Here is a 23,724-nt window from a genome sequence, read left to right as displayed (position 1 = left end):
AGTAACTAAAACTGAATTGCAGCGTTTATCACTACCGGTCCTTCAAAGACTCAAGAACTTAATTTAGACCTTTAACTAAATTGAAGTTGAATGCTCAAAATTTAAGCATTTTGAGATGCTTAAATATGAAGATATTGATCAGTTTCTCTTTACCTGACCTCCCGTGCTTGCCAAAGCTCAGCTGTTCACACCAATGGTGTTGTACTCTACTTTCTTCTTTCAAGTAGCTGTCATACAACCGTGCCAGCTGAATTTTCCAATTAACACTAAGTTCAGTTTATCCATGTTCTGTGTACCTTAAGTTGATTTTCAGGTGACTTTTGAAGTCTGAAAATAAGAATGTCTGTTTCTGGGGAAAAAATAACAAACAATTCTTCTCTGTTCTTTCAGATGGTGCGAGAGAGGAGGAAAGACTCACACCAGACCCCAGAGGAGGAGACGGGAGCCAGCCGGTGCAGTAGTGTCAACACGGAGACGGTAACTTGACTGCACAGTTCGAAATGTGGATCCCAGCACACGGCTGGGGTGGGCGCAGGGGCTGTTCTAGTTTACTAGAAGACTCATGTAATGTAAATGCAGTGTACTGTATAATGGTTTAGGCAGTACATAAATGGCAAAATATGGGATCCTCTGCCAAATATGTATATGAATGAATTTTCAGATGAATATTAATATCTTCTTAAAAGCTCATGTGATTTGACTGCAGTCAGCAATAGATCAAGTGACTATGCCTTACACCTTGTATAGCTCTGATGGAGTGCAGTGTTCATGAGGCCAAGGGAGATGATTGGGGTCACATAGTCAGACATTCAGACTGAAGCGGACAGAAAAATCAAAGGAGCACAATCTGTTTCAGCTCAGGAACTCGTGACGCAGTACCTAGCTAGCAGCAGCCGTACATCCTGGTTGAGGTAAATGTGCAGTGCACTATGAATTAAGCTTGGCTTAGTAGGGTTTGCTTTTCGGCTGCCTTTTCTGTGTTTTGGCTCTGAGCTTGATGGTAGCAAGTTATTTTTGCAAGTCATCCCCAGCATGTTTTCCAACCTTAGGTCTTGTCAAAGGCCTGGGGGAGGATTATTCTATCATTTCAAGAGATTGAGCTCAGCTTGTCCTAAAAATGCACTCTGTCTTAGGCTGGTTGGCTACTGCTGTAACAGCTGACAGCACTGGTTTCAGAACAGGAGGCTGCAGCAACTCTGGGAACTACAATCCTTCAGTAATTTAAAGCCATGTCCCTGGTTATCTGTTCCTTTGTGTTCTCAACAAAGGGGAAAGCAGGACCAGCAGTGCTTACATGTCCACTAATAGCCTGTCTAAACACCCACTGAACTTTCATCCCTAAACATCCCACAGAACTTCACCTGTAGATGACAATTTAAAACCAAGACCTTAATCTGTTATTGTCTACTTATACTTTATAGACACTTTATCTGATCCGAGGACAAATGATGTAATGGGGGTTGGCACAGGTTGCTTAAGTGCATCTTTATTGCTGCTTTACTGCCCCCAATTAATGTTCCTGTTTTAACTGAATCCAGTCTCCACAGGCTTTTGTAAGTAGTACGTGTTACTGCGTCAACACTTTTCCTATCATTTTCCACCGTAGTCCTGCAGTTTGCTTGGTATATCTGGTATACATCTTTCCATCTGTGTTTTTTTTGCCTTCTTCATCTTAAAAGAGTTGATCAAAAATAAACATGGAATGACCTGTAACATTTCATTCATGTCCTATGTGCAACGCCAGCAGCCTTTTTGTCTGCCACCCTGTTATTCTCGCGATAGAAAGCTCTCCCCAAACGTTGCGTGAGTTTTGGATCTGAAACCAGTCCAGGCTGGTCCTGGATAGACTTATGAACATCCCCAGTGTTGAGTGATTTGTAGACATTCCTCGAATCTTCGTGCTGACACAAGTGGCTGATTTGGGAGTGCCTCCTGACACTTTCGTTGTCTTTGTGACAAGGGAATTGATGTGAGAGTGAAAGACTTGCATGTTGTTTAACCAGCATACTTTGCTAGTGACACAATGCCCTGACCACCACGGGCAAGTGTTCCTGAGGCATCCTTAACACAACCTTTGCATGCTGTTGTTGGAGAGAAAAGTAATGGAGAAGTTGCTGCTATTATAATCAGCATATCTGCCCAGTTACTACCGGTCACCTTGTGCGTGATAAGTACAGCACAGCAATTTGAAAGTGCAGTAGGGCTTCATCATCATTTCATCACATGCACTTAAATAGACAGGCACAATGGTAAAGGGCTCCTTGTGGTAGAGATGGAGAAACAACAGAGAGAGCGCAGAGCAGGCAGGTGGCTGTATACAGTCCTGGGGCTCAAGGCTACCTGCCGTCCCACATGGAGCAATGTTTTCAAGCTTGTCCTTCAACGCACTGACGCTGGATTTCTTGAAAGAGTAGGTCTCCCACAGCTGTTCCTAGAGGACAGATTGGAGGAATTACTGCATCAAAATCACTCCTGCTTTGCACGGGTCCTGCAGGATTGCAGTGCCACAGGAAATCAAAACATCCGTTAGATTGTCTGTGATGTACATATTTTGATTTTATATATCAATAGAAGTTCCCACCTTTATCAGGGTAAGTCAGAAAAACTTTGATGTAAATGAACATTTTTGTCTGATTTACAACATAAACCAAATTGGTGACTAACCCCTAGATGGGTTTGGTAGCAGAGTTTAGTTTATTTTCAGTTTACATCATGATCAAGGCCCAATTCAGAAATCCTTTGTTTTAAGCTATCATTTGAAGTGGTTAGAGGTGGGCTAGGAGGCAAGTGAATGCAGACAATTCAGAGGTCTTTGTGGTGATTTGCACCTTTTATCTTCATGGTATATTGTTGGAACCACAATAAAGAAGAATAATTCAACAGCCATAGAACACAGTACCAATACAGAGGCAATGAACTAGGAGGGGAGGAAGGTGGAGAGGGGAAAAGTGTGATCCATCACCATCCTCTTCCTCAAACCTTAGGCCATGTGAGAAGACATTGTCCTGATCTGGAGACCAGATTCTAACAAAGTAATCTGAGCACTTATTGTAAAGATTTTGCTGTTTTACTTTTTTAAGCAATTCAGCTTTCCTACTTTGTGGAATCTTCAGGCTAAAAACGTTCTCTCCTAATTGGTGATGTGTTTATAGAACAAGGAGATTGATTCCCATTCACTTTGGGCATCCATGTTGTAGGGAGGGATATTTGGTTTTGCTTTGATTTCATTTAATAGAATGCATGTTTTTTATTTTTTAGACTGTAAAGGTGTTATATATTGTTTTCAGATTACAGGGGTAAAATTGTTTTAGGTTTGTAGGATGTATTCCCCTGAAACACAAATATTTTTGGTGTTTTGCTGTTATAATATTTTTAACAGCTGTCTTGTCAAGTCTTGAGTTTGATTAATTTGTTTCGCCATAACTGTGCTGGAGAATTAAAAAAAACTCGCGTGTCTCACATTTGCCTAACGCTTGAGTTATTTCCTGACCCTGCTATTTTGTAACAGTGTGCATGTCTTTAGGAAGAGAGGGAAATAAGAAATGACATGCAAGCATTTTTTATTCCTTCTGTGGTGATAATCATACATCTGCCCTGGTGCCTGATGTCTTCAGGAGTTTAAGGACCTGTATTGGAACTTGTCTAGCTCATGGGCTTCATTCCTGCTAAAGATATTATAGAGACGCTAAGAAGGCTTAGCATTAAACATACAAGTAGCTAGTACTTAATATGTGTAGACCAAGACAGACTGTTTTATTAGTAAAATGGTTATCAATAGTGGTTTATAACAGGAATCTTTAACCCTGGTCTTGGAAAATTAAATGTAGCTAGCCTTATAAGTTACCCTTAATCATTTGTTTTTTTTTTAATGATGAGCAATATATGTAAGGTATTTATATATTAAATAATCTAATGAAAATGTGTTCATTTAAAGGAGTTATGGATCTTTGAGGAATGAAAAGTATTACGATTTGTACCAGATCTTTAAATCACTTAATTTGATAAATTGCCTGTGAAACCCAGGATTGGAGACCCCAACTTACCATCTCATCCATTAGCACTGAATTTCTAAAGAAATAAAATAAGTTAAAATAAGCCTTTTCTATTGTACAGTTTGATCTTCTCGCCTCAAGCGTGGGCTTGACCTCGGTAGTGTCCGACACGGTGACTTTCACGTCTGCCGAGTTGTGATGAGAGGGCAGAGCAGTGCATGGCCGTGCCGTGCACTTCCTGGCGAGAGGGGACTGGCGCTATCGTGGTGTTTGTTGATCTGGCCCTGGGCAGTGTTTGAGCTGGGAGGGCCTTTGCCCATTGTGAGCTGTGGCTGGGTTGTGTTTGGAGCGGCCTGGGCAAGGTGAGTGCCCGGTCGGTCACTGACCCTCCACGCTCAGCCCTCACTACAGCTTGCGCACAGCCTTGCTGACTCCTCGTCCCTCGAATCCCTTTTCTCTTTCTTTCTCGTTGGGGGGAAAAAATGTTGAGTGTTTTTGCAGTTCTTGAAAGCTGCTTTCCGTTCCGTGGGGGGGGCCAGAAAGCCAAAAGTGAATAAATCCGATCAGAAGAATTCATAGGAGCGTTTACCAATTTCTTTCATTTTTATTTTCAAATATAATTGGCTAAAAAGCTATGGACGAGTTTTTTTTCCTTCTACCATGATCTACAGCATCCGTTTTACTGTCCATTGAGTAACAGTATTGTCTCCTCAATGAGAAAAGAAAGCGTCTTGTTCTGACAGTATTTCAGGGGTTTTAAAGATGAAAATCGGGAAAAGAATGAGATTCCACTAAGACTGGTGCAATAAATTCCGAAAAAAGATTTTTAATGAATACTCTGTCTCCACCCCAAAAAAAAAATTGATTTATGCTCTTTCGTAATAACGAAACTGTGGCAAGGGAATAACAAATACATTGTTTTTAGATCATCCTCCTCTAGAACATTCATGCACTGATCAAACCAGCTACTCAGGTTGAAAATTGTGAAACAAGGTACTGGCAGAAATGAGGAAAAGAACATGTCTTACAGCATTCTTTTTAGGTAGGTAATTTTCCTTTTATAATTGCAGCCTAGAGCAGCATGCTTGTCATGACATGGATGGCATTGATTGGGGTTAAAGGTTCTAGGTTGGAAGCATTTATTGTTCGAATCTTCTGCTAAATATTCCCATGTTATCATTTATGTAATCATACCAAAGTTCTTAATTTTGATTTGTAGTTTGGTAGATTAGTGATTGTTTTAAGTGAGGTATTCGGGCTTCTGGCAAAGTGATCCAACATTGGTCATACTTTCATTGAGCACAAAAATTGACCAGTGAAAAAAGTTTTGGCTATTTCTATGTGAAGATGTGAAGTTTTGAACCAGCAACCTTCCAGCCACAGGCGCAGATCCTTAACCACTGTGCCACCTCTCTGCCGAAGTATTGTGTGGCCTTTGAGATTAGAGCCTGGTGATTTGGATTCCACAAATGCACACCAGACCTGTACGCTGACATTCCTTCTTCCCGAAACCACAGATGGATTTTTCCAATATCAGGCTTGTCTCTCACTTAGTCACCCTGGGCCATAGGCCAAAACCAGCATGTACAATGACATCTTCGTCCTGCTCCATCAGATTGCATGTGCATGATGTCAGTGTTTGCTCCCCTCTTTGGAGCCACCCAGGTAGTTTCGGACTAGCATGTACCTTTGAGCGTCTGCAGTCACTCTGCATGTTTCACTGAGGAGGAATTCAGGTATTTATGTTATTGAAGTCCATTGCTTTGAGAAACAGGAATGGAATTGCATTGATCACTCAAACTGAATCCTCCCACTGGCCTTTGTTTTACACCTCTTTTGCTCCAGAGCAATCAAGAGGAGCCCATTAGCCCACCTTGCTTAGTGACCCATGAATCCCAAAATATCTACTTCAGTATGTCTAGGGACAGATGTATAAATGCTCTTCCTCTCAACTTTCATTTGTACACTGCGGTCTTCTTTCACTGCAGGTCCTGAAGTATTTTTCTGGTTTGACTCAGATTCTGTCAAAATTTTTGCACTTAAAAAAAAAAAGAATTTTACTTTTTGTTTGTTAGGATTATTTGATAGCGGTGCTTTAATGCGACCAGCTTGAAATTGCTGTATTGATTATCAGGTTAACTAATGAGCTGGATGTAGGAAAATTCAGTATTGGAATAGAGGAGCCAGAAACCATTGAATAGACATGTTTTAAATACTCTGTATGGGATTTTTTTCTATAGGCTAGGATTAATCTTTGAAGTGCAGATTAAACTGGAGTGGCAATGTATATTTTGTAAATTAAATACAAAAATGTCCACCATTTTCTGTGTATTGCTCTGGGGAATTCTAGGATTTGACCCTAATTATGTAACAGTGATAAGAAAGACCATTCAGTTGGGAAGGACTTGATTGGAATCCAAATTTGAGTAATATAAGATGTTTTTCAGATCTCTTCTTACTATTTAATGTTTCCGGTCATGCCTGAAGGACAGGGGCTGTTCATGTTCTGAAGCTGTGATCCAATCAGGCTTCAGTGTAAACAGTTTTGTAATAATGATACAAAGGACACCTGAAGTCATAGGATTCAGTAAATATGAGACTGGTGTATCAGGGAAATCCTGATTAATCATGAGCAAACTCTTTAGTTTCATAAGGCTCTTTACTGCATGGCTTGCATGTCTGCATGGTGTTTTTTTTTTCTTGTTTACCCTTTTTTCTCTAAGGATGTTTGTTTTTCCCCTCCGAGTTAAAAAATGCTGTGCAGGTCAGGAATGTAGTTCAGTGTTTACATAAACTTTTTATTTTGCCTGACCAGTTTGCTGAAGGCATAAGTAGGAATATTCATTGATTTGTACTTGCTTTGTTTACAAAAACAAAGGATGAAACCTGACCTGTAGAGCGCATTCAAGACTTACAGTATAACAAGTTACCGCTTTCTGTTTAAGTTTGTCTGAAACAAGAGCTCCCTCTTCTGGTGTGCTGAGGCACTAGCAGGAAACGGGAACACACGAGTGGTTTTCAGCTGTGTTGCCCGGACAGAGTTCTCTCCTAAACTGGTGGTTAGGTGTGGCTTGTGAAATCCATCTGGCATGGCATTCCATTGGTTCAAGAAGGAACATTCCAGGTGACGAGTTTTGCACACCCCTCTTTCTCGCACGATCTGTCAGTGTTAAGGACACTTCTGTCCGACTCCTGAGCTCCTCAGTCCCGCTGCCTCATGCATCCCAGTGCACTAGTACACGTCTGCCTCTTGCTCTTTTCTGCTTCAGCCAAGTTTTTCTATACACCCCCAAAAGAGATGGTCATGTTCCCTTCCTCCTGTTCTACTGCTGAACCCCATGAACAGACATTAAGGAACTTCCTCTTTTTGTCCTGAAGCAGAAACATTCTAGGTTCCTTAGATTTTACAGTTACAGATTATTTACAGTTCTAATTGAAAATGTACACTTCTGACATTTTTGTTCAGTTCATGTTTGTGGTGCAAATAACAGCAGCTTTGGTCTGCACGGGTCTAGATCAGGTCTTGCCTGATGCAAGGCTCAAGTGACTGGATCCTGCTGTGCTTGTGCCTTTTTTTTTCTGCTTGGTGTTGTACTGCTTGCACATCCTCATGTGAAGGCTAGAGATTATAACCAGGCATGGCCCTGTAGTTTCTGCTCTTGTACTCTGGCCACTTAGCTGCTGCCCTGTGGAGGTCTTCCCCAGGTCTGGGGCTGACGGTGTTCTCTCTGCTGCTCCGCAGGACCTGGTGGACTGGAGGAAGCCCTTGCTGTGGCAGGTGGGCCACCTGGGAGAGAAGTACGACGACTGGGTGCACCAGCCCGTGGATCGGCCTATCCGTCTCTTTTACTCGGACGTCATAGAAGCCTGCTCCAAAACCTCCTGGTGAGTGTGTTTGAAGTATATAAGCGGGCACATGTGGCCCCCATATGTAAAGCAATAGTCTCTTAATCGAGTGCTGCCTTCTGTGCTGCATTGACATCTGTATGGTGTGTGCTGGGCTCATGAGACACAGTAAAGACCGCAGCTGCTAGTTGTCGGGGTTCTGATTGTGCCGTGACTACTGAGACCTTTGTTTAGGGTATCCAGGTTTATAATGAAAGGAGCAACTATATTGACGTTCTATTAATTTCACCAAAAGTGACTTTTGTAAGCACCGCACTGCTAATTTGTACAGCAGGTTAAAATTAAGTTCTACAGCATCTAGTCATATACCTACCATTGCAAAATGTACGATACTATGTAACCTCCAATGAGGAAATTAAAACGTTGGCTTCATGGATTAACACAGAAGCAATACGAGCCCACTGTCGCCCTGGCATTCACATTCCAAGGGAAATCCTTTGAATGGAGAAGAAAAAGAGCAGGCAGTTTCAGCTTACAGTTATGCCGTTATGACTTGCTGTGCCTGATGTGATTTCCCTAGAGACGAACGAATGGCGTTATTCACATGATTGCTAAGAGTGGCTGCTCTGTGGTGTTAATTTGCTTTGTTGCGTTTGTCTGTTTGGTTCTGGTGTGGCAGCTGAACCCTCTCACCGTGCAAACTGTCTCTGTGCGCAGGTACATGGTCCCTATAGTCTGGTTACCAGTTGTTGCGTACCTGAGCTGGTACTGCTTTTCCTCTCTCGCACGGGGTGACACCAGGCTTTTTGCTTCCTTCACCACAGGTAGGTGTGTCCCACATTGCAGGTATTTCAGATTCCCACCTCTGGCATTTTATTGGCTGACACTTTTCTCAAAAGCTTACTAAGGCATTGGCTGTCTCTTGTAACTTAACTCTTGGTCTTGTTAGAATTTTCCACTCTGGATCTCTTTCAGAATGGTGTGTAAATAGTCGTACAGAGCACTTCAGCCTTTCTTGTAGCACTGTCCAGCTTCCTGACCCTTGTCCCTGTTGCAGAATTCCCCACACTCTCAGGTGGTGCAGGCCAGGGCAGACGCTAGAGCAGCACCACCCCTGACAGATGTGTGTTTTCATATTTGTAAATCAAGCAGAATCGCACCCCAGGAGATATGCTGTATCATTGCATGAGTGGCACCACATCTGGAATATCAGGAGGCTGAGAAGGAAGTCTGCGAGGTGTGGCAGGACTGGTTAGCAGAGTGACTGTTCAAGTAATAGTTGATATCTAAGTCTGCTTGTTGTTGAGGTTATATTTTATTAAATAGTTTTCAGTTATTTTTTCAATTTCAAATAGACTAAACTATAGAAGGAGAAATTCCAATTAACATATTTGCTATTCCTCTGAAATGTGCACAGGCCCAGGCTGGCAGGCTGCTTTCCGCTCACTCTCCTGGGCCTCACTGTGTGTTTTTCTGTATCTATGGCAGATTACTCCATACCGATTCACAAGTACACCTTCCCATTCATGTTCCTGCTTGGGATGTTCCTCTGGTCCCTGGTCGAGTACCTCATCCACCGCTTCCTGTTCCACATGAAGCCTCCTGCCAGCAACTATTACCTCATCACCTTCCACTTCCTCCTGCATGGGCAGCACCACAAGGTAAGAGGTCAACAGGGCCGTGCTGTGGGATTAAAGGGGCTGGTGAGATTGCAGCCTCGCGCTTTCTCCCAGAACATAGAACCAAGCTTCGCTGCTGCCTGGGAAGGGCAACAGTCAAATAAGCAGCAAGACAGTAGGAGCTGACTGAGGCGAAAACCTAGAGGATCTTGTGCAGGGAAAGCCGGGACACATCTGAGGAATAAAAAAGAAGAAATATCTTTAAGTCTTGCATTCCTCTGGTGAACATTAGAGATGGACATTTCCTGTCCTCGCAGGCCACAGGCTCCTCAGAAATTCATTCTACTTCTCGCCTCAATTACTTTATTAAATTGAATGTTTGGATAAATGGCCAAATTATCGGAGATCTGATGGGTTTTAGAATTAGCCAATTGACAATGATTTGGGCAGTGCTATGGGGTGGTGGTGAGGGCTTGTGATTGCTGGTGTGCCCTTGAGTAAGATATTTCCCTCAGATTTCTGCAGTAAATGCCCTGCTGTATAAGTGGATCTCCAGGCTGGAAATGAGCTTGACACCTCTTTTGAAGGACTAACCCATCTACTTAAATAAAGAGTGAAGACCTCCAAGGCCCCAGCTGCCCGTGACTGGAGTTGTCTTCATTCTGAAGAAGTGTAGAATAAACCTAGGGGAATGTACAGCAGTTATAGAGCAATCCTGCAACCCTAGGGCAGTGCTTGGGGCCTTGATTTTCCAGTGACAATGGATGTTTGCTTTTCAGTCCCCATATGATGGGTCCCGCCTGGTCTTCCCCCCCATCCCCGCCTCTATAGTCATCGTAGCCTTCTATGGCCTCATCCGGCTGCTGTTGCCTGAGGCCCTGGGTGTGTCCATCTTTGTGGGGGGTCTTTGTGGCTACGTGGTCTACGATATGATCCACTACTACCTACACTACGGCAGCCCCAGCAAAGGTTCCTACATGTATGGTCTGAAGGCCTACCACGTCAAGCATCACTTTGAGCACCAGAGATCAGGTACAGGCTGGCCTCTGTTCCTCTGTTTTATCTTCTAACCATCTTGCAAACTCTGATCATGAAAGTTAAGACTTTTATGTCTTTTTCATGGCACTGTTACATGTTTCACTTCTGGAGCATCCCACTTCAGATTAAAGCTTATATTATTATACAGTATTTAGTAACAAAATTAATCTTTAATAGCAATAATCTCATTTAGTCTTTTCTGTATGTTATACATAGATTAGGGAGCACATTGCAGTAATTTGGCACAAAGTGACAGAGCTGGGGCTTGAACTGGCAGCCTGCTTGTCACAAGCCTTTAACCTCAACGACGTGTCCCTCTCGCGTCTAGTCTTGTGTGAGAGCAACATGCCACATTGTGTTCCTGATTTTTCACTGGCACTGATGGTTGTGAGTTTCTGTCCCTCTGCTGCAGGTTTTGGAATCACCACTCGGTTCTGGGATCACCCGTTCCACACCCTAATCCCGGAAGAGACCTTTGAGAAGGGACACTGACTCCTGGGGACCTGGCCTTCCTTGTGCCTTGTCCAGCCCCCGAATCCAGCGGGCTCCGTAGCAGGGAGAAGAGATCTGGCCTCAGCCCCACGTGATTTTGTGCCTTTGCATTTATGAATCTGTCCTATGTCTCTGTTTTCTAACTATCTTCCACAATCCGAGGTACCACTCAATACCTGGGGATTTTTCCATATTTATTGATTGTTTAAAAAAAGAAAGAAATAGCTTTTTTTATTATTGTTTTAGAGTATTGTTAATGTGTATGCACTAAACCACAAAGTTCAGCATAATTCTAAGACGAGCTTCTGAAGTGCTGGTGCGATGCAGAATTGGATGACAGGTCTAATATGAAGGCAGCATGACAAATTGCAGGGGGACAGCAAAACAAAGACCGTTCTAAAGCCTGTGCCGGACATGAGCCAAACTGTTACTGCTTTGGCACCACAAGGAAGACAATCTGTTGTCAGCAGCTTCACCAATTTTGCACCCTCCCAGCTTTGTTCTGTTGGGTAAGGGTACTGTTTTTTTTTTAGGTTTTCTGTTCTTTTTGTCTAAATGGTGTCTTCCTGCTTTGTTAGCAACTCGCACACTGTCACTGTACAGACTGTGCTGCCACCTGTAGTACATTTATAGGAATGTTTGTCTAGGTGCTGAAATATTTTATTGATGGCTACCTATTATTTCAAGCAAGCGCCTTCCAGGCTGACATATGAGTGTTATTCTTCTTCAGTTGTTACAGAACTCATTTATACGAAGTATAGGGGTGGCTGTCCATCTTGATATAGGATGGCTGCACAGTTACCTTCAAAGCCTTAACATACTTGCAAAATATTGCATAGAAAGAGAAATGGAGGAGGATGGAGTTCTGTGTTTTTGAAGAATTACTTTTGCATCAGTCTTGGTAACAAAGCATGCAGTCATCAGAGAAGAACTGGCACGTTGGTCTCCTTTCTAAAATTATACTTTTCTGTTTATGTGTTATGTAAATGTGAAGTGTTAGTTTACTAGGAACCCCAGGAGAACTGTGAAGTTTCTCCATCAAACTCTGATGTTAAACAGGGGTGTAAAATACCTACTTCTGCCACATCGACTCTAGATCTCCCTTGCTTGAGAATCCAAAGAGGTTCTTGTTCCTCTGCTGTTAGAATGTCTCCATGAAACAGCAGCATGCGGATTGTTACAGTCTGTGCATCACGTCTGGATGGAAACAGCATTCAGCTGCACTTTTGCCATGAATGCTGAACTCTGCTCTCCAGCTAATGTATCTCCAGCTCTCTGCTGTGCCACTGCTCCTCTGGGCTTTTTGCACACTTCCTTTCTTGTGCCGTTGCTGTACCAGTGACCTCTCAACAGCTCCCTCGTTCCTGCGGGAATACCTACAGCCAAATCGGGAGAAACCATGAGAAAGCCATAGCTTTTAACGTCTCTTCACGTCGTTTTCCAGATTTCTTGTAGGATCTTAAAAGTTTAAAAAGACTAACAAGAAAATTATTTTTTTAATGCGATTTACCCAGGTTTGAGCGACAGGGTAGATGACAAACTAGGTGCCTTAATTTTGTGCATTAGCTAGAGAAGTAGAAGTAGACCCTTTCATTCAAGCTTTTACTTTCTGTTCTCTGATCTGCTTCACTTTTGTTTTCTTTGGGGAAGGGGGTTTGGAGGGAGGGATATATTTTGTTCTTGTTGCCCTTTAGAGACTCTGTAAAGTGTGGGTGTTGAGGGAAATACTGGTCTTCAGCAGGATACATGCCAATCTACAGACATTGTTGCAGACCAACCTGCAGAGGGTATGGGGCCCAGTGTGCTGGTTTCTGACAGTGTAGACTGAAGATGGCAAGCGAAACCAGAAGTTTATTTTTAAAGGAGAGGACCTGTCTCATCCAATAAAATCATATGACACTGAATGTGGATGTTTGGCACCGAGCGTCAACCAAGTTTCTCCGACTTGTCTTCTTTTTTTTATTTGTTAACACTTGCTCTGAAGGACTTCAGAAATCGGACGTAAGAGAGACTTTCATGTTTCCACAGGGCTGACACCTCTGCTTAGAGGGTTCTGGAACAAAGCCATCTCCTGCAACCTGTTTTATTGTTCTTAATATTTTTGTGCAGGGAGGCATGTTGACCACAGGTTGGCATTTATTAGAGTCAGAAATGTACTAATGAAGACCAGAAACCAACTTAAATATCTGTTACCAAATCTGCTTGGCACTGTGCATGCAAAATATCCCCACTACAATAATTCTATCTCCTATGTTTTAGGTTATGCTAAATAAATTAAAAAAGTACCAGGGTGAACAGACGGGCATTAATCCATTTGGTTGACTTAAGGATGGAAAGCCTGTTGGGATTTAGAGAGGAATAAAAAATACTACAGTTGAAGGATATTTAAATACAGGTGTAGTAGGAACACTATGAAAATAAATGCAGTCTGTCAGAAATACAAAATGCTTTTTTACAGCAGTGGGAAACGTCCTCATTCAACTGCAGTGTGGGGAAATAAACCGTGGTTAAGTGTTTGTCACCTTAAAATCGTGTGGCCAGGTCACTGGCTGAAGTTCTTGATACCACTTCAAAATCCTTCCAACAGCTCTTCCATCCGGCACCATTCTTACCCAACGCACAGTGTCCTGTCTAATGACTTCTAGAAAACACTTCTGAACATTTTCAAAAGTAACATTTTGTAAATGTGTTTCTAGGAAGAGATAATAGTATTTGGTGAATGTTTATTTTTAAAAAAAGCTTGTGGAAAATATGTATATTAAAAAGCTTCTAATCACTTTCTGATCCGTTTACTATGTGATATTTTAAAAAAATATTTTTGAAATATTAAATTTCTATGCAAATGGTGAACTGTAATTGTAAATAAATATGTATATTTCTGAATGGTGGAGTTTATTTTCTGTCCATCCTTTGGGTTATTTTTTTATTTCCAGTATGAGGATGCAGTTTGCTTTCTGAGGTGGAGTGGGACCTCTAAAGCTCCTTTTCTCTAACAGGAGTGTGTATTTCTGATGAAGAGCAGGGAGCATCATGCTGTGCCCTTGTCTGGCTGCCATTATGGCAGTAGGATGACGTTAATAGAAGTGCCTAACTGATCTGAAGTTTTCATCCAGCTGTTTCTTGGAAGACGCCAAGATATTCGCTCTAAGGGGTATTCCTGGCTCCGACAAACTTTTCTGCAAAAAAAATGCCTCCTGTTCTCCATTTTAAATACACTTCTCCTCAGTGTCTTTTTGTCCTCTGATTTGTTCCACATCATTAACTGAAGGTTGTCGGGTTGAGTGTGGGAATGCTTCAATATTTGAGTCGGGCTTTGCGTACTCTACCACTGGAACAATTAAAATGTACCCACCTTAAAAACAGGGTTTTCAGGACCCATGTAAAGCTGGTTTATTTTTTTTATGATTTTCTAGTTCTGAATTGTGATTGTACTTACACCCCAGTCGGTGAGGGCTTCTCTGTGTCATAATTCCTAAGTTGCAAGGGCCAATCTTACCTGCTCAACATGATGAGCCTATTGATGAAATAGTCCTCCATTGTGTTGCAGTGAAAGACCACAATTTCCTCTCTTGAGGTGAAAGAGATCGTGTTAAATTGTTATATAGACGTTACTTCTTGACACATGAAATATCACAAGAAAAACACTCTGGCTCACTGGGTTTAAATTGTATCAGAGTGCTTTGACCTATCCATGTGCATCTGGTAGAACTCAGCTGTACCACCTGAGAGTCGAGGATTACTGACCCTCTCACACCTGAAATTCAAAGACCCCACACTTTTCTATCTTAGGTTTGAGACTTCCTTTCTAATCATACTTCCAATATTCTCATCCACTTATGAACTTCAGGGTTACAGGGGTGCTGGAGCTTGTCCCAGCAAACAATGGGCGTAAGGCAATATACCCTGCGTAGGAGAAGCCAGTCCACCAGGGTCACCAGATCTTTCAGTTGTGATCAGTTGACCCCAGACTTTGCAGCGTTTACACAAATAAACATCTTACATTTAGGAAGGACTTACTATGTTAGTTCATTGGGTTAGGTGTTTTCTTTTAATTTTTAACCATGTTCTCGAAAAAGTATCACTTCCAAATTACCGCTGGTACAACACGAGAGCCCATATTCACATATTTAGGTATTTCAAGATCGATATAATTTAACAATAAAAAAACAAAATTGAAAGCACGAGCATAATAATATAATGATCATAGACTTTACATTTCTATTTATTTTTTTAAGTAAAAGCAGAAGGTGTTTCCCTACCTTACATATACGATTAAAATTGTTCAAATACCATGCGTTCATTACAGAAGGCAGCGGAGACAATTATATTGCAAATAAAAAAAGTATTTATTTCGAAGAGTACGGGACATTGTGAATCAATATAGAAGTTAAAATAAAAAAATAAGCCAATGTAATTATTAGGAAAATAAGTAAAGTATTTTAAAAGTAGATTCTCATTGACAGTATTCAAGCCGATCCACCTGGCGCTGCTGGCTTGAACAGCTCTCAGCCCCGTGATTGGCTAAACCCCCGAACAGCTCGGGCCGCGATTGGGTGAAGAGTGAGAATCGACACTCTGATTGGGTAAAGCGCCACAGCGGAAGTTCCGAGAACATGTAGATACACAGGTGATGGATGATCTTCCTGGTCCAAATACTGTAGCCCCGGTTAACGGTGTGTGCTGTATGAGCACGCTGGATATACCGTTACACATCCATTGGTTTCCAATTACTGATCAATCTAAGAGATGTCGCACTGAGGTCAAAACTGAATAGCAGACAAAGAATGTCATGGCGTCCACAGCGCGTTCACGACTCCGATAGCATGTCACGATAGGAGTCTGCGCATCACGATCACATCGCGATACCCATTGTGATTGACGTATCACTGTTGCGACATTAAGTCAATATATCGCGATATAACATACCCCGACAAAATGCCCCTGTCCTCATGTCGCGACATGAAGCCCGCATATCGCGATATGACAAACCCTGATAAAAATGCCCCGCCCCATGTCGCGACATGAAAGACCCTATATCGCGATATAACATGCCCAGCCAAAACGCCCACCCCCCTTGTCGTGACATGGAGTCCATATGTCGCGATATTACAAAAACTATCACGCCCATGTCGCGACATGAAGCCCCTTATATCGCGATATGACATACCCGGACAGAATGCCCCGCCACCATGTCCCGACATGGAGTCCATATGTTGCGACAGGACATACCCTGACAGGATACTCTGACCCCATATCACGGCTCAAAGTCCATAAATCGCGACAAGTCCTATCTGGGTATATGATGTCCTGATATGAGTCCTTTGTTGCGACAGCGGTGCCAGGGTGGCATGGAAGCAAGGAGCCAGTCTTGATATAAACTGCCGCGATATACATTCAATTTACACGGGGTCCCTATCATGACATACTGCAAAGGTCTTGTCGCGATATAATCCCACAGTTATGGGTTTGACATCAATGTGTCATGGTAGGGAAAGAAAGGAAAACTGCTTTAGAAAATTAAAACTGTACTTTAGCTCTGTAAACGTCCTTCACTTAAACTGCAGGGCATTTAAGAGGCGATCTGAATAGTTATCTGTAAAATGCACACTCACATCTATCCGTCAATATTATCTTAGTTATTCATGCATTCCAAAACTTATAATTTGTTTACAGGAGAAATTTTAGAACCTCCTCGTACTTAACTCCTACAGGTATCGAGCTGCTACAAGCAAACGCGTGCACTGCCGCTTACGGTCCAGAAACACTTGTATTCGGGAAGCCAGGCTGTTCTCCTTACAGCGTCTCATGTGTCTTATTTGTTTCGGGACTGGTCTGGTCATCTACAGGCGGCTTTTTGAAAAACGCAAATATATGCATTTATTTTGCCATGTTGGCTAATAAACCAAAACCCTAGCGCTAGACAGCTCTAAGAGTGTCTGTGGACAACGATAGGCAATTATTATTATTATTATTATTATTATTATTATTATTATTATTATTATTATTATTATTATTATTATAGGCAATTAGGCTACGGCTACGCATGCACCGCCCCACGACATTTACAATAATTTTCTTATTGGTCACAAAAGATACAGCGAGACAATAGCAAATCACATACGATGAAAAAAATCAAACACGTAACATTAAAAAGCAAATCATGTAACGCAAACAAGGGGGAAAAAAAATCTTAAATTACTTTGGACTGATTGGGTAGGCCTAGGATCAATCCGGTGGGCCCGGCCCACCCGTGGCTACGCCCCTGGTCCTGAGTCTGCGTATGGGGTCAAGGTTTGCAGAAGTGAACTGTCCTGCTGTTTAGTGACTCCAGTCCTCAGCAGCGCCCCTCCGTCTCCACGGCACTCGGTGAGCCTGACCTTCCAGGAACGGAAAGACAGCAGCGCTTGGCTGTTGTTATTTATTTCCGCCGTTCCTTTCACCGTCTGAATTCCAGTTTAATTGCCCTGGGCATGTAAGCGAATCTGTGTTCTACGGTAGCTGCTGAATTCAGAGAGTTGTTTTTTTTTTTTAAAGAATGTGGTCTTAAAACACTTAACGAGACTCCCTTTACTCAAACGCAAACAAAAGAGACTTATTACAAAGCTGAACTAAAACATATTCTACTGAATTTATACTGTGCGTGCTGGGAGTTATCGGTAATGAGCAACGTCTGATGATGGCAAAGTTTTGTTGGTGACGAAGGATTTGACTTTGGCCAAATAGCAGTGATGCACTGCACACTCCTTAAGTTAGAGAACCCGATACACTTAGCAGGCGAGTGCGTCTTTCTTTTCTCTAGAAGCTCATTCATCAGACGAGAATCAAAAGAAGCGCAAATATAACCTGAACGCCAGCGTTTCCGTTTTATTATAATGTGATGAAGGGTTTGGTGAAAAAGAACAGTTTGGCTGCATGTGATTTTTAGTGTTTCACTGAGCACAGGCCCCTGCACAGGTGAAGGGTCTTGTGTTAAGTGAGGCTGGTGTGTTAGAGAACAATACCGTCCATGATGATTAGGCCCCATAAAATTGATTTGTAGAAGTCCCAGTTTTTGTAGATGGTGTGAAGGAGTTTGTCCTTCAGCATATGAATTTAGAACAGTCAGAATTCATTCAAAAGTAACAAAATGCACATTGCAGATTGCTTCCCAGTGATATTGTCTTCTTAACGCTGCTTGCAGTGCACTGTGTGTGGTGTGTTCAGACACGGATATCTATGTAAGAAAAACAGATACAGCAGCATGTTTCAGTAATATTGTTTTAATGAAACACACACATAGATTTGCACAAAAAAATACATGTACAAAATAGACCACCTCTGGCTACAGTACACTTCTGCATCACTGTTATTGTAGACAATTGTTTACAGGAGGCAACAGGAATCAGGTATCACAAAACTATTTTCTTTTAGTAGGTAGATGGCTTTTTCTGATATTTCAGCTTTGTGATTTTCCTTAGTATCACAAATTGGCCTAGTATAATAGACAGCATTTTCTGGCAGTATGCTTCAGTGTACTAAAAGCAGAATAGCTGCAGGAAAGTAGCCCCCTCTTTAACACTTTTTCTTCACTATTTTCAGTAAAGGGAAGTAAATTACATTCTTGAGTTTAGAATTCATCACACAGTGCTTGTTTTGGTTTTCCATTCATTTTTAATCCGATATCTTCCAGATTTACACTTACACGATATTCCACTGGAGTTTTCCAGACTGCGGGTTTTGATATGTGTTTTTTAACAACAAACTCCCTATGGGGCATCTAAACTGAGAGCAAAATGCGGTCAAACTCAGTCACTCACTCGGAGACATGAGCAACAGAGGTGACGTCCACAACTTTAGCTTGAAAGGTGCTTTGGAGAATTTTATACTTGGCTATTTCACCAATGAACAGCAGGGCAGACACAGATAATGAAAGGGGCTTCAGCAGCAGAGCTTTTAAATTCTGGAGGGCTTGCTTTTGCCATCAAAAAACTTGACGTAGTCTTGCACCCATTTGTCTGAGGGCCTGGCGCAGACCTCCCTCCCAGCTAGAGTTCTGAACCTGAGGAAGATGAACACACAGTATGAGCACAAGGCAGGTTAAACACCAGCAGGCAAGAAGAAAACACGTAGCCGTGCTCTTCCTCTCTTGGTTAGGGGTGGCCGGTGGATTTGAAGATCTTATCCAGCTGTTTCTTGAATCAGCTTACACACCACCACTGGGAGACACCAACAACCCCTCTGTTCATGGGGCCATTTTCTATTCCCAGAGCTGCACGTTTCTCTTAATGGCAGCTGGTGTTCCTGGGCCACAAAACTTTACATAAGCAGAAATATATACTTTTAACTAAGTAACAGGTGAAGATAAATAAGAACACACTGACTGTCCTTGCAGTTTGGGAAGCACCAGAATCTGCTTGAATTACTTCTCCTAATTTGTATTAGTGATCTAGATTCTGGCTTAGTGAACTAGTCTACTATTTAATACCTCAACTAGTTAGTAAACTAAAATAGGAGGATTAGTAAGTCAATCTATTCAGCCCCCTAGTTGATTCTGTGGCTTTTATCTAGACACTACTAACAACTAACACAAGGTAGACTGAACGACCTCCACTTTTTCATCACCATTCTTAGTGTTATGTTTATTCCACCTATTTAGGTGAAGGAACTAGACGGCGTGGAGAATATAAATACGAATTTCCCACAGTGTGCTGAGTGACAGATGGGGTTTGAATTTGAATGCTCACTTTTCCAAGTTCAAACATGGTTTGCTCTAAAGCTTGTATTCAGCCTGAGGTGGACAAGTCCATATTTAGAAAAAGAGCCAAAGCATTTTTTTTCCATGTGTTGAAGTAAATAACTCATTAGTTTAAAAAAATAATTGAGAATTCTTTCTTGTGACGTCCTTACATGAGGTTGATGTAACCACAACGCCTATGATATTCAGCGTAGCTTGATCTACATTGTGTCACCTGAGAAAAGACTGCAAATATCTGTGAGTTCTCCTTTCTTTCCTGTTTTGTGTGGTTGGCTTTGATGCGACATGGCCATCTTTCACAAGCAGATGGAAACTGTACTGAGGGTTTTGCGGGTGAATTCAGCAGTTCAGTGAACACATTAGGTTTAAAACATTACTCAAGCTGCCTGATGAATATTCCGTTACTCCATGCAGAAAAGCAAGAGAGTATTATTGTATGGATTAAAAAGCCATACTCACAGAATCCCTCCCTTCGTGCATTGCTGGCTAGTTGTTGAGTAGCTCACAATCTTCCGTCTAGACAGCTGTTTCGCAGCAAAGTCAAAGCAGCACTTCCTGGGCCTGTTAACCATGTGAAACCCTTAACAGACACGAACAAGGGGAAATTGTCAGTTCTTGTCACTTCAGGCTGTGCTCTCTGTGCATTAGCCAACACGGACTTTTTATGTGTTTTATAGAGCTGTTAGCTCTCAGATGAGTTAAACTGTCTGTCAGCTAAGCATGGTTAAACATAATTCACTCACATTTATTTAAGTAGAATTAATCTGCCAATTATATTTAAATAACTCCAGTAACTTTATGATTGCCTTTAGAGGAATTAAACCAGCCACAGAACCTGCAAGAAAATATGATCTCCCCTATCTTTCAATCAAGTGAAAGTGTTCCTCTGAGGCTGCCTGCTTCAAACTGAATTGATTTTGCTTCTGTTTATACTGTAAACACCAGTTTGATTTGGGACAACTTTACAGCGATTTTCAAACCTTGTCTCACAGTAGACAAAAACGTGTCTCCCCATGCACAGCAACACCCTTCCTAATTTGTCTTCATTACTGTTGCGTGGCTGTTAGCTACTGAGAATGAAACAATCATAAAAAACTTTCATTTTTAGTGTGTGAAACTTTGAAAAGATTTCTTACATCATTCATGAGACCAATTTCTCATCTTGCTGTTTCTTAGTCAGATGTACTATTTTTCTATCATTTCTTAGAAAAGCACAGCGGTATAGTCAAATTGTAAACTATACCAAGTACATCAAGATGGGTCCTCCCTGAATATATGGTACTTTTATATTCACAGCTACAGTTCTGAAATACATATCCCAGATCTGTGTAGTAGAAAAGATCATTATTCTTCAGTTTATTAAAATAGCTGCATGATTGATTTCCCAGATCTGTGGTTTTGCCTGTAGACTTGCAGCAAATGTTCCAGACCTTATCTTATTGATTTTTCTTCCAAGACTAGTCTGAAACTACAGCAGCATAAATTGCGAACAATTTGATAACCAATCTTTAAGTCGTAACATACATGGTTTGATTTTACATATAAGATTTTTAACATTTGTTTAACTCTGTGCAGTATTACTTGATTAAAACTGAAACTAAGCGGGATATTAGTGTCTTAGCAAGTCAAGAAAGACATCATGTTGGATGAACACCACATGTGATACCTTCCCTGATGCCAACAGGTGAAAATAGTCAAATGAGGTTGACTTGAGGTAAAACACCTGAGGCTTCTTCTATCTTTTCCTTTTCACATTTGATTTTGTGAGTGGCTGATACCTTGAAAATAACCACAGCCGTGTCTCTGGGGAACTACAGCTGATACGAAAAGCACACTGAATATGCTGAGAAGCAAAGGAAGAATGTGATTTCAAAAACAAGCAAAGTCACTTTCAAAGCTGGTTGCACAAAAGCAAAACAGAACTCAAGTTCTGGAAGCACCTGTAAATATTAGAGATTGGATTGACCTGGGGACAATATAGGTGAGAAGAGAAATACATTTTTCTTGTTTGTTTCAACTGAGCTTTCCCCAGGTTCCTTGGCAAATAAGAATAGAAGAGCGGATCATTTTTTAACTGAAACAAAGAGTTTTGAAACTTGCTTGTACGCTTTTGTAATGGTGGCTATTTTTCACCTTCATATATTTATTCAAGGGAACTGAAAGCCTACGATTACCACAGCAACACAATACAGAAAAGTGCCAGTACATTATGCCTTCTTTGAAAGGATGTGTAAATTATGGTTTAATACTCTGTTCACTCTTCAATCCAGTTCAGTCAAAAGACCAGTCAAATATCACTAGACAAACAGTATCGTATAAATTATCACAGTCAAAAAGGTAAAGATGGAATGCAAAAAGAGGACTAGATTAGCTTTGATATTTGGGATACTCTCTACATCTCTAGAGAAATCAGTTAGATGCAGCCGGGTATCATTTGAAATTCTATCTTAAACCTTTTTTCGTCTAACTGTGAACGTTAAATGAAATTTAGTGGTGAACCCTTAAAATATGAACCCCAAACATTTGTCCATTCTATCAGGGAGTGCATCTTCTATCATCATCCATCATCCCAGATTCTTAATTCCGTCTCTTACACCTCATGTATTTTCCTCCTCAACAATCTCTAGTTAAATATAAAGCACATTTTTTATGTAGTAAAAGAAAAGTTTGAGTGCATGTGGGATGCAATGTTTAGAAACATTAAAATATGCTTGGAGGCCATCCTCATTTTGTGGCGAAATGTTATTAGTAAGAAACCCTACAGTTTGTTTAAGAAAAGATGCTAAAACACACTGCAAGCCAAAATCAGAGCCCATGTGATTTTAAAGGGCCAGCTGCCCAGACAGTGTTACCTTCAGTGAGAGACGCAGCGAGCAGCAGAGCCAGGAGCCAGACTGGCAGACACAGGCGAAGAGACCCCATCTTCAGCAGCATGGCACTAAGGAGCCCAAAGCCGACGGTTCTGCAGAAGACTCACTGTGAAAGTGAATATCTCCTCCGATGCGGCGCTCTTTTATTGCTGAGCTGTTCATCTAACAAATACATGAAGGGGAATTACTTTCAGAGGGGTGGGCCTGTCTGATTAGCCCCTAACTGAAAGGGATTAGTCACCCCCTGAACAAGGAGGACTAAAATGTAGAATTTATTTTTCTTCGAATAAATTTAATTTAGGAAATGAATCACTAAAAAATGAAAATGCTACTACTCTTCTTGGTTAAGTATGAATGATTTTTTGGCTCTGGCACTAAACAGTTCCTGAAAATTGATGGACTATATGGAATATTATAGATAGATTATTCAAACTTAATTTTATGTTTTTCAGCCAGGAATGTTTATTCTATTGAGATAGAATTGGCATTTACTTTTTAAGAACTTTAAGTGATCTCATCTTTTACTTTCAGTTTGTGGTAATACAAATTTAACATACAGTAACATCACATTTGACAAAGTTAGAGTTTCAGTTCATACTATGTCTTATGCAGCATTTGTGTTGCAAAAAGTAACCTGAATTTTTCCCAGAATAACACTGATAAATATCCATCACTGTAGCAAGTTTCATTGCTGTTTCCAGTTAGTGGTATCTGAAATCACTGAAGACAACATTTAAATCTAGACAAAATTAGAACACTTGTTTCTTATTGTCCACATGGAGACATTTTTATGGGGAAACAAGATTTGTTTTATGTGTCATAAACCATGGCTATTAATGTTTTAATTTAAAAATGTACACATCCTGCATACTTCTATATATTCACAGAGGTTGGTAGAACCACCACATCATATAAAACATACTGTATAGTGCATGAACATATAGTAGCCCTACATAAGCATTATCAGGGCACATTCTCACTGCCTATGGAGTATGGAAATTCTAGACAGATGATACTTTAATTCAAACAAAGCACCAGTAAAAATGTATTGGATAGTGTAAAAGCTATCAGATTTCAGAAGTCAAAAGGTGAATTCTCTAAATGATACTATGTTGACGCTGTATACAGTAAAT

General features: G+C 41.2%; 2 protein-coding genes across 2 annotated transcripts in view; one reads left to right on the top strand and one right to left on the bottom strand.

Moving 5' to 3' along the window:
• Positions 1–13,870, top strand: part of fa2h (fatty acid 2-hydroxylase) — a 40,296-nt gene extending 26,426 nt beyond the window's left edge. Inside the window, exons 2-7 of the mRNA XM_006641324.3 lie at positions 391–477; positions 7,735–7,877; positions 8,556–8,662; positions 9,327–9,499; positions 10,237–10,489; positions 10,908–13,870. Coding sequence (XP_006641387.3) covers positions 391–477; positions 7,735–7,877; positions 8,556–8,662; positions 9,327–9,499; positions 10,237–10,489; positions 10,908–10,987 — 843 coding nt within the window. The 3' untranslated portion in view covers positions 10,988–13,870. The remainder of the gene's footprint in view (positions 1–390; positions 478–7,734; positions 7,878–8,555; positions 8,663–9,326; positions 9,500–10,236; positions 10,490–10,907) is intronic.
• A 4,360-nt stretch (positions 13,871–18,230) lies between these two features.
• On the bottom strand, positions 18,231–22,733 carry LOC107079988 (monocyte chemotactic protein 1B-like). Its single transcript, XM_015368021.2, has 3 exons — positions 22,574–22,733; positions 20,181–20,301; positions 18,231–19,025 (listed from the first exon to the last, which is right to left on the bottom strand). The coding sequence occupies exons 1-3, from the start codon at positions 22,653–22,655 to the stop codon at positions 18,920–18,922; spliced, it is 309 nt and encodes a 102-aa protein (XP_015223507.2). The 5' UTR covers positions 22,656–22,733; the 3' UTR covers positions 18,231–18,919.
• Between the last annotated feature and the right edge of the window lie 991 nt (positions 22,734–23,724).

This window comes from Lepisosteus oculatus, chromosome 20 (genome assembly GCF_040954835.1).
Source record: "Lepisosteus oculatus isolate fLepOcu1 chromosome 20, fLepOcu1.hap2, whole genome shotgun sequence".
NCBI classification, from domain to species: Eukaryota; Metazoa; Chordata; class Actinopteri; order Semionotiformes; family Lepisosteidae; genus Lepisosteus; species Lepisosteus oculatus.
This window is presented reverse-complemented; position numbering and strand designations above follow the sequence as displayed.